Raw genomic sequence first — 14,444 nt, forward strand, 5'->3', positions numbered from 1 at the left:
ACACCTACAGTAGTCCTCCTAACCCCTAGGAAATTCTTAAACTTCTGCATACCCTTTTGTTGATATCTTAAATCTCTAGGAGAACAGTAAGTCTGTTGGACTTTTCAGGAGTATATCATAGGATTATGCCTAGCAGATACCCTTCAAAGGGCCAGTCTGCCATGTGGAGACCCAGGACTTTGAGTTTTTTAAAGAAAAACTTCAGATTATTACAGTACTGTTCAGGGCCCTCAGGCTTTCTGAAATATATCCCAGGAGGTCCTGAAGAACACTAACCCTAACCCTAGGTGATCCTTCATTCACCAAATATTTCATGAATACCCTGAACACATAACCCACACATGCATAAATTGAAAAAAAATATATATATATAAAGATGACCAAGATAAACATGATGTCTCCCCTCCTGGAGAGAAAGAACCAAAATAATTTTTTTAAATGTTTATTATGTTGAGAGAGAGAGAGAGAGAGAGAGAGAGAGAAAGAGAAATGAGTGGGGGAGGGGCAGAGAGAGAGGGAGACAGAGGATCCAGAGCAGGCTCTGTGCGCAGCGCACAGCCTGATGCGGGGCTCAAACTCATGAACCATGAGATCATGACCTGAGCTGAAGTCAGACACTTTACCAAATAAGCCACCCAGGTGTTCCCCAAAATAAATTTTTTAAAAAATTATCCTAAATTTTGCTACCAGCTATAAAAGAAACAGGGTTCTAAGATAAAGAATGTCAGTAGTGGGATGAAGATCCTGGAAGATCTCTCTGTGGAGATGATATTGAAACTAAAACTCAAAGCATGAGAAGGAAACAACCTCACGAAGAATCAGGGAGAAAAAATGTATTAGGCAGAGACAATGCCACATGCAAAGCCAAGGAAAAGAGTTTGGCATATTTGAAAAACAGAAGGTCATAACATCCTGAGTATACTGAGCAGGGACCAATTGACAGGGCTTTGTTGTACAGACATGGTAAGGGATTTACATTCCAAGTGTGGTAGGAAACCATGCATGGACTCTAAGTGGTAGAGTGACCTGATCAAAGTTTTGGTTTTAAAAAGACCACTTTGGTTACCTATTCAAGAATGAATTGTCAGGGAATAAAAATCAAAGTGGGTAAGCTGTTCAAGCTGTCTGGACAGGAAATGATGGTGGTTGGATTAAGGTTTGTTAGTGGAGTTGGAAAGAAAATGATGGATTTCATTTGTATTTTGGAAGTAGTGTTGACCAAACTTACTGATAAATCCGGTGAGTAAGATAAGGACAGGAATTAACATAGAGCTACCAAATGGACCGACCCCTGAGTGAGTAGGTATGCCACTTATGAAGTCAGAAATGATGAAGGTCTGAGGTGACAGTGGGGTTTGTGGGGTCCCATAGTTCATTTTTGCTTTTTTTCCCCTTACCTCCAGAGACATGTTGAGTAAGAAGTTTCTGCGACCAAGGTCAAAAAGGTTTTTGTCTGCTTTCTCTTCTAGGATTTTGATGGCTTCCTATTTTACATTTAGGTCTTCCATCCATTTTTTAGTTATTTTTGTGTATGGTGTAAGAAAGTGGTCCAGGTTCATTCTTCTGCATGTTGCTGTCCAGTTTTCCCAGAACCATTTGCTGAAGAGACTGTCTTTATTCCATTGGATATTCTCTCCTGCTTTGTCAAAACTTAGTTGGCCATACGTTTGTGGGTCCATTTCTGGGTTCTCTATTCTGTTCCATCGATCTGAGTATCTGTTTTTGTGCTGGTACCATACTGTCTTGATGACTGCAGCTTTGTAGTACATCATGAAGTCTGGAATTCTGATGCCTCCATCTTTGGTTTTCTTTTTCGGTGCAAAAAAGTGATTTTATTAAAGCCTGTGGGAAGAAAGAGCTGCACTGGGGTTGTTGTATGGCTGGTTATATACCATGTACTAAGGAGAGGTAAAGTTAAAAGAGAAGTTTCGGAAGAGACTTTCATGTGCTGAAGACTGACAGATTACTGGAGGCCTACCTATTGTCAAGCTAAGGTTGTTTTTCCCTCTAGCGAAGCATTAACATTAAGATAGATAGTAAGGAGTTCCTGGAGTAATGTTATACTTTGTGTTGCCCCAAGTATTTGCCAGCGGGCTGCAGGTTATAAAGAAATCTAATTTTACCTGCCCTTTTCTTCTTGCATTTGTTCCCCACATCAGAATGGTTGGGATGGTGATACTATGGGCTCCAGGAAACTTGAGTCTATAAGTTTCTGGATATTAGGCTATTGATAAGATTGCCTTTTTCTTGTAATTTACTAAGGTATTTGTAAACTGATGGAGACTGTGTCCTGCACGACTGTGATCTTTATCAGTTAGCCATTTGTTTTCTTTTCTTTCCTTTGTTCTTGGGCATCCAGGAGTACCTGAGGAATATCACATATGTCCCTCCTGGGGGTGGGGAGTGTACTAGCTTGTGTTGGCCCTCAGCATGCTTTATAGTCCCTCATCAGAAAGACTTGAAGAACATGCAGTTTTCCACTTTTAATGTATTGGATTTGAAATTCCTGTGAATTATTCAAGAAGAGACATCAAGTAGGCAATCTGATATTCAAATTTGGGCTTCAGAGGAAAGATTTGGGCTGGAATTATAAATTTGGAAGTGTGACATTGTGGTTATATATAAGAAATATATATTTGGTCTTCTGGTTTCTGGCATAGAGCTCCTAAAACCCTGAGAATTTCCTGAGTGAGGAATGCAGAAGTAATGTTATGTTATGTTATGTTATGTTATGTTATGTTATGTTATGTTATGTTATGTTATGTTATGTTATGTTATGTTACTTTTGTCCCCACCTATGGAGGAAGAGGGTTGGAATTTTCAGTCTCACCCTCAGACCTCTTGGGAGAGGAATGGAGCTGGAGGTTGAATCAGTTGACAATGACCAGTGATTTTATTAGTTGTGCCTATGTTAATGAAACCTCCTTAAACACCCAAAGGACAGGGTTCAGAGAGCTTCCAGGTTGGTGAATTTTTGGAAATTCAGGGAAGGTGGCTTGCCTGGAGACTGCATGGAAGTTCTGCACCCTTTTCCTATACTTTGCCTTATGCATCTCTTCCACCTGGCCATTTCTGAATTATATCCTTTTATAATAAACTGGTAATTGAGTGAGTGAACACATTTTCTGAGTTTTATGAGCTATTCTAACAAATTATTTGAACCTAGGCAGCAAGTCATGGGAATGTCCAATCTATATAGCCAGTAGGTCAGAAGCACAGGTAACAACCTGGTCTTGAAATTGGCATCTAAGTGTTAGGGGGAGGGGGTGGCACAAATCTTGTAGGACTAAGCCCTTACCTGTGGGATCTCACTTTATTCCCAGGTAGAGAGTGTCAGAAGTGAGTTGAATTGTAGGACACTCAGCTGGTGTGACAAATAAGCCCACTGTCCCAATCAAAGGAGGGATGCAGAGACTCGGAGCACAGTGAAGCAAGGCTTTAAATCAACACTTTTGCAAGAGTGGGTGGCAGTTACAGTAGGCAGTTTATCTCCTAGCATGAAGTCCTTCTCCTGATTCCTCATTGGCTGAGTACTACAGAGGTTATAGCCTTACTGGGAAGTCACCTATGCCCTTGTAAGGCCAAAAAGTAGTCTGTTTGGAACAAATGTACATTCCTTGAGGTGACACAGAGACTTCAGTTCTCTGATGCATACTCATTGTGAAGCCTGCGAAAAATAAGCCTGCAAAATGGAGAGGGGGTGGGGAAGAGGAACCAGGAAGTGCAGTGTCTTAAGGGTTTGGGACTGCATTTTTGGCGGGCAGTTCGTACGCATTTCCAATAGGTTGTAAATTTCTTGCTACTAGACAGCACAGCTTTTATCTGGTATTTCTGAAAATGAATCATGTCACTTCTCACAGCTGGTATCTGGAAAACTGCTTGTTTTTAAGGGGAGGCCCCTACCCCTACCCACACATGTTGGAATTGAGTGCAGAATCCAAAATAGGAAGGCATTACATAGAAATGATATTTGAGGCCATGAGAATGAATTAGTGAGAGTGTATAGAGAAAAAAGTGCCTAGGACTAAGACCTGACAAACTGCAGTATTTAGAGAATAGTTAATTTATCACCTCAGTAAGGCTGTGGCCATTCATTTGTTTTTCTACACCTAGGCCACTATACTGCCCAAAGTGTTACTTTGAATCAGAGCATCACACTTGACAGAAACAGAAAGTAGGCTAACAGACATTCAAGGCTGGTTGGACTTACCTGAGTAGTCATGACTCAGATGGCAGTCATTCTTGACATCATCTCTCCTTTCTCACTGCAACACCCAGTAGAATTGCCATGATCAGTTTACTCTACCTTGGAAGCCTGTGGCTAAGCCATCAACAGGAGTTCATGCTCCACCTCCTTTTGTCTAAGGTGCTGTGATTGCTCACCTGGTTAGTGTAGCATCCTCCTGGCTGGCTGTGCTCCTAATATTAGCCCCTCTAGTCAGTTCTCACTGTTGCTTTAAAACACTTTAATTACTTCTCATTTGTCTTAAAAATAAAGGGACAAAAACATCAGCTTCTGAATTAAATCCTGGTGTTCAAAGAATTTTGAGTGTTGTTGCCTAGTAAATTTTAGGAATTGGCTTATTGACATTACTGAAGTGAATTTTAGGTTGAGATTTTTCAAAAATTAAACTTTTATCTTTTAAAGCAAACATGCATTTCTACAAAGACAAAATGGTAGGAACGCCTGGATGGCTCAGTCAGTTGAGCATCCAACTTCGGCTCAGGTCATGATCTTACAGTTCCTGGGTTTGAGCCTTGTATCAGGCTCTGTGCTGACAGCTTGTTCAGAGCCTGGAGCCTGCTTTGGATTCTGTCTGCCCCTTCCCCGCTCACTCTCTGTCTGTCTCTCAAAAATAAATGTTAAAATTAAAAAAAAAAAATTTTTTTTAAATGTTTATTTTTGAGAGAGTGCGAGTGGGGGAGGGGCAGAGAGAGCCAGAGACACAGTATCTGAAGCAGGGTCCAAGCTCTGAGCTGTCAGCACAGAGCCCGACACAGTGCTCAAACTCCTGATCATGAGATCATGATCTGAGCCAAAGTTGAGCGTTCAACCGACTGAGCCACCCAAGCACCCCCAAAAAATGTTTTTAAATGATAAAAAGCTACAATTTAATATAAAATTGTAAAATAAATGTAAATCAGAGCCTGAAGAGGTATGTATGTGTATGTATGTTGACCGCTTTTTATTAGGTACATCTGATGGTTTTTGTCGAAAACATTTAGCAATCCTTACCCTTCTTTTAGTCATTCACATTAGTAATATTCATCATAATAATGAACTCTATACATTGTTTCTCTAGCTTATACAAAAGATATATATAACATTGTATTTTAAAATCAACTTGATGTCAGAATCATAATCATTTATAATCTTTTTTTTTTTTTAAGTTTATTTTGAGAGAGGGGTAGAAGGGCAGAGAGAGAGAATCGCACGCAGGCTCCACAGTCAATGAGGAGTCGGGTGTGGGGCTCAAACTCACAAACTGTGAGATCTTGACCTCAGCCTAAATCAAGAGTTGGGCACTTAACTGACTGAGCTATCCAGGCGCCCCTATAATGCAGTTGTTCTTAACTTGAAAGTTCTTTTGACATGTCTCTAACCAATAATACATAAGCATTTCAACTTTAAAGGATAATTTTGCATTATGTTAATGAATTATCAGAATTTTCGTTTACATCATACCATCTTGTTATTTTTCCTTTATTTGGAAAGTTTTCTAGGCTTGCCCTTCCCAGGCATGTTATATGGTAATATTTAGTTGTTAGAAAATTTGGGAATAAAAAGTTAAATGAAATCCAATTGAATAGATTTCTGTTTTAATCAGTGTAGTCTTCCAAATATTACTTTAAGGAGAAAGGAATATCAAAGGAAAGTACGGCTAGCAGGAAACAAATAAAAATTTAATTCTAGGATTCTAGAATATATTCTCTCCTAAATTAGACAGTAAAATCCCTGAAAGAAGAATCGTGACTTTTAGTTTTGTAAAAATAAAATGCCAAATATAATGCTTATTTATAAATGTTTAAGGGAAGGGAATGGATATCCTAAGATTCTTAGACATTAATCCAGAGTTTACTCTTCCTTTTACTTCTGTACCAGCTAATGAAAAATAAGGTTGAAAATGTTGTCTTGGGTATGATTTAGGCTTAACAATATATAAAATTGTTGATGAGCATGGCACATGAAATTCACCTACGATAAAGGTAATTTCAGCTTAATGCTTAGGTTTATTTATACGAATTGCACTTAAAGGTTTTAGGAGGATAAGTAACTTCTTGTTGGAATAAGAAAGGTTTTCTAATTAAGTCTGTTTTTAAGTCACAAACTTAGATTTTGTCTTATACATTCCTTTTAATCAAGTTACAACCGTATACAATGCTCTCTTTATATACAGCTGCTAAAGTATTTCTTATTTTTATACATTATTTCTAGAGATAACTAATATATTTTATTTTGCTGTTTTGATTTTTAAGACTGCAGAGAAATCAGGCCAGATTGAAAGATCGAAGAATGTAAGGCAAAGACAAAATGATTTTAAGGTAAGTTAAGGATAAGCGTGTAGACTTTTTCACAAGATAGGATTTTCTCAACCAAAGTTGCTAGAAAACTTTATGTTCGAACTATTCATCATTGTTCAGGCAGAGTCCTTTAGTTGATTTAATCAAATTAATGACTTTTAATGCAGTTTTACTTTCATCATTGTCTAGAAAATGATTCAAGAAGTAATGCAGTGTCTTGTGAAGTTGATCCGTGGAGCCCTGCTCCCACTTAGCATCCCAGAGTGTGGAGTGAGGCAGTATGGAGGCTGGGAGGTGAAGTCTGAGCTGTCAGGACAGTGGCTTGCTCATGTCATCCAGACCATAAGGTAAATATGGAATATCTTTTTTAACAAGAATGTCTTCTAAAAAGGGGTAAATTTTTTTTTGCCTTTTTGAAAAAAAAGAAAAACATGTTCAACAAAGAATTTTACTCTGTCCTTTTGCCTCTAGTACTTCCTCAGTATATTCCTCAGTGCTAGAGCACCTGAGCTCCTAAACCTTCCTGTTTCTTACATTTGATGAGAATATCCTACTGAATGTGCATCTTTTTTATTATTTCAGTGTTACTGTTGTATTAAAATTCTTGTTATGGTCTTACTTTGCCCTTGCTTTCAGTATAATATTGTAGCTTATAACCTCCATAATGCATCATTATATAGAGTGGCCAAACTGATGACAGGAATTGCTTTGAGATCTCACTCTGCTCACTTTTGTTTTGTTGTGTCTCTTTTACAGGCTTACTTATGAATCGTTGACTGCCCTTGAAATTCCTAATGACATGTTACAGACTATCCAGGATCTCATTTTAGATCTCCGAGTACGTTGTGTGATGGTCACATTGCAACATACAGCGGAAGGTATGTTAAGAGAAATTGATGACATTTGCTAGACAATGATTATCTGAATATCCCACCTCTTTGTAGCTCCTAATCCTTGAAAATGAGAAAATTCCTTTTATGGAAACTTGAATATTTTAGATCACCAGTAGCTGCTCAATAGAATTTTTTCCTTCTTCTTTTTTTTTTTTTTTAATGTTTATTTATTTTTGAGAGAGCAAGAGACAAAGCACGAGATGGGGAGGGGCAGAGAGAGAGAGAGAGAGAGAGAAAGAGACACGGAATCTGAAGCAGCCTCTCCAGGTTCTGAGCTGTCAGCACAGAACCTGATGCAGGGCTTGAACCCATGAACCCATCATGAGATCATGACCTGAGCTGAAGTCAGATGCTTAACCCACTGAGCCACCCAGGCATTTTTTTCCTTCTTTGAATATCTTTTCAAATCTATTTACTTGAGATGCCAGACCATGCATAAATTAAGGTGGATATATTTGAAAATATTTAAGGATATAAGAACATTCTTATGGCAAATGTTAAGTAGAAAAAGTATAGTATAAAATGAATATAACATATGATCCCAGTTTTGAAAATGTGTGTGCATTTTAAATATTTAGAAATACGAATGTGAAATCAGAAGAAAGGTAAATAATAGTTTTCTGCATAGTAGAAATTATAGGTGATGCTTGTTTTCTTTATACATTTTAGAATTTTCAGGAAAAATTTTGTATACACAATCATAAAAAACAAAGTTATCTTTACAAAGCCACCTTCTGGATATTAAATATCGTTGAAAACAATCAAGAACATCAATAATAAATGACATACGCCATAACTATCTGTCACCAAGACTTTTGAGTAAGAAGGTCACATCTCTAAGAATTGGTGACTAAATATACTGTGTCAACAGAAAAGGAGTAGAATCCAGGTGAGAAACAGCAGTATCCTCTGAATTCATTTACTTGTTCCCCACAAGGACCTGAGACAGCATGAAATGCTAAAGGTTTGGACAGGTAGGATTCCTTTAGCCAAGTGAGAATCATAGTGCCAGTCATCAAAAGTATATAGGATTAAAACAATATAAATTTTTCATCAGATATTTTGGGAAAAAACATTTTGTAGCTTATTTTGTACATATTGAATATTATCAAGAGTCCTCTTTAAGTAATAAACCATTGTCAAAAGTTGTCATTAAGCCTAGCCTAGCAGTCTACAATTGGGGCTAAATTTATTTACATTAATGTTTTATTAAAAATTTCCAGAAAAACAATACACATTTAAAAACTTGAGTCTACCAGAAATATGTCTTATGCCTATTACCTACTTCCATTTTTTTTAACAAATCTATATAAAATAATGAAAAACCATGACCCTTACAGATTTTTATTTATATAAAGTTCAATGAGAAATTAAAATAAAAAGTACTGTGTGCTTATTTTCCCTGCAGAAATAAAGAGATTAGCTGAAAAGGAAGACTGGATTGTCGATAATGAAGGACTGACTTCTCTTGTAAGTTTAAATACTTTTCAATGATTAATGGTTAATGTATATAATATTCAAAATAAATGACTAATTTTATTAATAGGGAGCATATGTTCTTTGCATTGTAATTCTAAATCATCTCTGGAAACAGAAAAATAAATTTCTTAAAGTTTTCTTTTTTAGACTCATTTTTGCTTAACACTACAAATATTTAAAAATTAATAAAAGCAGTGGATTTCTTTTAGCGTGCTCTTTCTTCATCATGTGTCACTATATTTTATTTGCATTACATTTTAAAATAGATTGTGCTTCAGCTGTTGGTGGGAATGCAAACTGGTGCAGCCACTCTGGAAACTAGTGTGGAGGTTCCTCAAAAAAAAATAGAATTACCCTGCAACCCAGCAATAGCACTACTAGGAATTTATCCAAAGGATACAGGAGTGCTGATCCATAGGAGCACATGCACTCCAATGTTTAGAGTAGCACTGTCAACAATAGCCAAATTATGGGAAAAGCCCAAATGTCCATCAATTGATGAATGGATAAAGAAGATGTGGTTTATATATACAATGGAATACTACTTGGCAATGAGAAAGAATGAAATCTGGCCATTTACAACAATGTGGATGGAACTGGAGGGTATTATGCTAAGTGAAATAAGTGAGTCATAGAAAGATAGATACCATATGTTTTCACTCATATGTGGAATTTGAGAAACTTAACAGAAGACCATAGGGGAAAGGTAGGGGGAAAAATAGTTCAAACAGGGAGGGAGGAAAACCATAAGAGACTCTTAAATACAGAGAACAAACTAAGGGTTGGTGCCAGGGCTGGCAGGGGAGAGGGGAAAATGGGTGATGGACATTGAGGAGAGCAGTTGTTGGGATGAGCACTGGGTGTTGTATGGTAAGTGATGAATCATGGGAATCTACTCCCAAAGCCAAGAGCACACTGTATATACACTGTATATTAGCTAACTTGACAATAAGTTAAAAAAATAAAACAGATTGTGCTTCATTCTAAGTTTCCCAGTAACTTGAATTTTTCAGAAAAGCAGAATGGGAAAAAAAAATTCTGTTGCTGACCCCTAAGCCAAAATAAAACAAACCAACAATAACTAACCTCTCCAGATATATACATGGGTCAGGCAGGCAATTATAAACATGGTCTATTCATTTTAGAGTCATCATCTGTTTAGATGGGACTTATAGATTATCAAAATACTTTTGAAAATAGTTTTCATGATTTATCATGTTTTCACATCTGTTTCATGGATTCCCACAATGATCCTGTAGGTGGGTGTGTCAGTTAAATTGACATTCAGCTGCTAAAACATCCAGGGTCTTTAAAGGAGATGGGCATTTCCTTTTCTTCTAATATTAAAGAAATTAGGACTGGTGTGGCAGCTTAATCATGCAATCAGTACACAAGGCTCCTTCTGACTTTCTTCTTTGTGATCTTTATTGTGGCTTTTGTCTCACAATGGCCTCATGATCAAAGGAATGCTATTGCCTTTCCAACCACCATGGCCTTATTTCTGTCATGAGAAAAGTCCAGCACTTTTTCAGGAGCCATAGCTGACAATTCTTCCCACATCTAATTGGCTAGAATTGATTCACATGCCCATCCCTATCTACTGTGGAGGCTGGAAAAATGCAGTTGTTTTTCTTTTTTTGTTTTTTTTGTTTCTTAGCAGAGCACATTGCTAATCCCAACAATTTCTGTTTTACCTTAGTAAGAAAAATGGAGAAAATAAATCTGAAGGAGGCAGTCAGGTTTCTGCCTGTTTAGTAGGTGAGGAAATTAGAATAAAATGGTTTTGACTTGCCCAAATTTACAAAATCACGGTGAGTGAAGTTGTTGAGACAGAATGATCTCATGTAATATTTCTTCAGTTCTTCAAATTGCTGTACTTTTTGAAATAATTGTATACTTCCTATTGACAGTCTTACTTTGGGAGTTGAGAAATTTTTGACAAGTTGAAATTCTTTCCTCCTATCCCTCCTAAGTACACTAAAATATACCTTTATATAACAATGTGGTTTAGAACATCAGTGCTTACTTACAAATTTTTGTAAATTAAATCATGTTTGAAATGAGGGAAATTTAGTTTTAATAAATACAATTATATTTTAAAGGATTTATTTTTAATAAAAACTACTTTTATTTGGTTTATTCTACTTTTCATAATTATTAGTGCTTATATACAAACTATCCTATAGCTAATTCTGTCATACTAAATATTTAGAGAAAGGAGACGTAGAGTAGACCTGCATGGTCCAATATCCAATATAGCAGTCATTATAGACATGGTTTGTATAAGACTCAGTACAAAGAAAGAATGTGAAATATCTCAACTTTTTATTGATTACATGATGATATAATATTTTGGTATATTGCATAACCTGAATTATATTAAAATCAATTTTTCTTTTAATATTCTTAATGTGTTTACTGGAAACTCTTAAATTATATATATGACTTATGTTTGTGGCTCACATTATACTTCTTTTGAACAGTGCTGATATGGAGGAAAATGTGCTGCCCTGGATTTGGAATCATAATCTGGTTCAGTCCATAGTTCTGTCACATAACAGCCATGCAATCTTTTTTCTTCTTTTTTTTAAGTTTATTTATTTAATCGTTGCACCCAATGTGGGACTGAAACTCATGACCCTGAGATTGAGGGTCACATGATCTTCTGACTGACCTAGCCCGGCACCCCATTAGCCATGCAGTCTTAAAGAAGCCACTTTCTCCCTCTCCCAGTTAGTGCTTATCTGGTAGCTGCCACATCTAACTTTGGTTGTTTGATTATAATAGATAAACCTCTTTAAAATACTTTGAAATGTTTACCATAGAAACTTGTTTGTAGTCCACTTAAAGTTTGACTATAATAGTAAGAAACTGGAACCATAGAATAACTAATTTCATGTTTGTCACACATACAAGCTAGAAGACTAAACTTTGTGGATGAATGACCCAGAGAAAGTTACCCTTCTGATGTCAGCCATTATATCGTCTAGCCAGATGTAGGTAAAAAAATATGTAACATAGGGGCACCTGGGTGGTTCAGTCATTTAAGTACCCAACTCTTGTTTTGGCTCAGGTCATGATCTCATGGTTTGTGAGATCGAGCCCTGCATCGGGCTTCATGCTGGTAGCACTTTCTCTGAAGAAAATAAATAAACATTAAACAAAACAGAAAAAAAGAGGGGCCTGCGTGGCTCAGTCAATGAAGCTACCTACTTCAGCTCAGGTCATGATCTCACGGTTCATGGGTTCAAGCCCCATGTCGGGCTCTGTGCTGACAGCTCAGAGCCTGGAGCCTGTTTTGGACTCTGCCTCCCTCTCTCTCTTCCCCTCCCCTGCTCACACTCTGTCTCTCTCTCAAAAATAAACATATATTAAAAAAAAATAAATGAAATGAACATTACACTTTGCCTCACTATGACTTATTTCAGCTGAAGTTTGTTTATTATTTATTTGTTTAATAAGGTTTAGGTCTCTCCTATGTTTGCTTTTTAAGAGAGAGAACATGAATGAGGAGTGTTGGAGAGAGACTGAGCATCTTTTTTTTTTTTAATATGAAATTTATTGTCAGATTGGTTTCCATACAAAACCCAGTGCTCATCCCAACAGGTGCCCTCCTAAATACCCATCACCCACCCCCCACCCCCCATCAACCCTCAGTTTGTTCTCAGTTTCTAAGAGTCTCTTATGGTTTGGCTCCCTCTCTAACCTTTTTTTTTGTTTGTTTGTTTTTCTTTTTCCTTCCCCTCCCCCATGGTCTTCTGTTAAGTTTCTCAGGATCCACGTAGGCGTGAAAACATATGGAATCTGTCCTTCTCTGTATGACTTACTTCACTTAGCATAACACTTTCCAGTTCCATCCATGTTGCTACAAAAGGCCATATTTCATTCTTTCTCATTGCTACGTAGTATTCCGTTGTGTATATAAACCACAATTTCTTTATCCATTCATCAGTTGATGGACATTTAGGCTCTTTCCATAATTTGGCTATTGTTGAGAGTGCTGCTATGAACATTGGGGTACAAGTGCCCCTATGCATCAGGACTCCTGTATCCCTTGGGTAAATTCCTAGCAGTGATACTGCTGGGTCATAGGGTAGGTCTATTTTTAATTTTTTGAGGAACCTCCACACTGTTTTCCAGAGTGGCTGCACCAGTTTGCATTCCCACCAACAGTGCAGGAGGCTTCCCATTTCTCCACATCCTCGCCAGCATCTGTAGTCTCCTGTTTGTTCATTTTGGTGTGAGGTGATATCTGAGTGTGGTTTTGATTTGTATTTCCCTGATAAGGAGCAATGTTGAGCATCTTTTCGTGTGTCTGTTGGCCATCTGTGTCTATTCATGTTTTCTGCCCATTTCTTCACTGGATTATTTGTTTTTTGGGTGTGGAGTTGGTGAGCTCTTTATAGGTTTTGGATACTAGCCCTTTGTCCAATATGTCATTTGCAAATATCTTTTCTCATTCCGTTGGTTACCTTTTAGTTTTGTTGATTGTTTCCCTTGCTGTGCAGAAGCTTTTTATCTTCATGACGTCCCAGTAATTCATTTTTGCTTTTAATTCCGTTGCCTTTGGGGATGTGTCAAGTAAGAAATTGCTGCGGCTGAGGTCAGAGAGGTTTTTTCCTGCTTTCTCCTCTAGGGTTTTGATGGTTTCCTGTCTCACATTCAGGTCCTTTATCCATTTTGAGTTTATTTTTGTGAATGGTGTGAGAAAGTGGTCTAGTTTCAATCTTCTGCATGTTGCTGTCCAGTTCTCCCAGCACCATTTGTTAAAGACTCTGTTTTTTTTCCATTGGATATTCTTTCCTGCTTTGTCAAAGATTAGTTGTCCATACTTTTGTGGGTCTAGTTCTGGGGTTTCTATTCTATTCCATTGGTCTATGTGTCTGTTTTTGTGCCAATACCATGCTGTCTTGATGATTAGAGCTTTGTAGTAGAGGATAAAGTCTGGGATTGTGATGCCTCCTGCTTTGGTCTTCTTCTTCAATATTACTTTGGCTATTCGGGGCCTTTTGTGGTTCCATATGAATTTTAGGATTGCTTGTCCTAGCTTCGAGAAGAATGCTGGTGCAATTTTGATTGGGATTGCATTGAATGTGTAGATAGCTTTGGGTAGTATCGACATTTTAACAATATTTATTCTTCCAATGCATGAACACAGAATGTTTTTCCATTTCATTGTATCTTCTTCAGTTTCCTTCATAAGCTTTCTATAGTTTTCAACATACAGATCTTTTACATCTTTGGTTAGGTTTATTCCTAGGTATTTTATGCTTCTTGGTGCAATTGTGAATGGGATCAGTTTCTTTATTTGTCTTTCTGTTGCTTCATTAGTAGTGTATAAGAATGCAACTGATTTGTGAACGTTGATTTTGTATCCTGCGACAGCTGAATTCATGTATCAGTTCTAGCAGACTTTTGGTGGAGTCTGTCGGATTTTCCATGTATAGTATCATGTCATCTGCAAAAAGTGAAAGCTTAACTTCATCTTTGCCAATTTTGATGCCTTTGATTTCTTTTTGTTGTCTGATTGCTGACGCTAGTACTTCCAAC

General features: G+C 37.2%; 1 protein-coding gene across 2 annotated transcripts in view; it reads left to right on the forward strand.

Annotated features, from left to right (window-relative positions):
- EXOC2 (exocyst complex component 2) overlaps nt 1-14,444 on the forward strand; it is a 283,378-nt gene that overhangs the window by 144,304 nt on the left and 124,630 nt on the right. For both annotated transcript variants that reach the window (XM_006931507.5, XM_003985860.5), the window contains exons 14-17: nt 6,478-6,543; nt 6,712-6,869; nt 7,279-7,400; nt 8,824-8,885. In XM_006931507.5, coding sequence (XP_006931569.1) covers nt 6,478-6,543; nt 6,712-6,869; nt 7,279-7,400; nt 8,824-8,885 — 408 coding nt within the window. The remainder of the gene's footprint in view (nt 1-6,477; nt 6,544-6,711; nt 6,870-7,278; nt 7,401-8,823; nt 8,886-14,444) is intronic.

Source organism: Felis catus, chromosome B2, assembly GCF_018350175.1.
Source record: "Felis catus isolate Fca126 chromosome B2, F.catus_Fca126_mat1.0, whole genome shotgun sequence".
Taxonomy (NCBI): Eukaryota; Metazoa; Chordata; class Mammalia; order Carnivora; family Felidae; genus Felis; species Felis catus.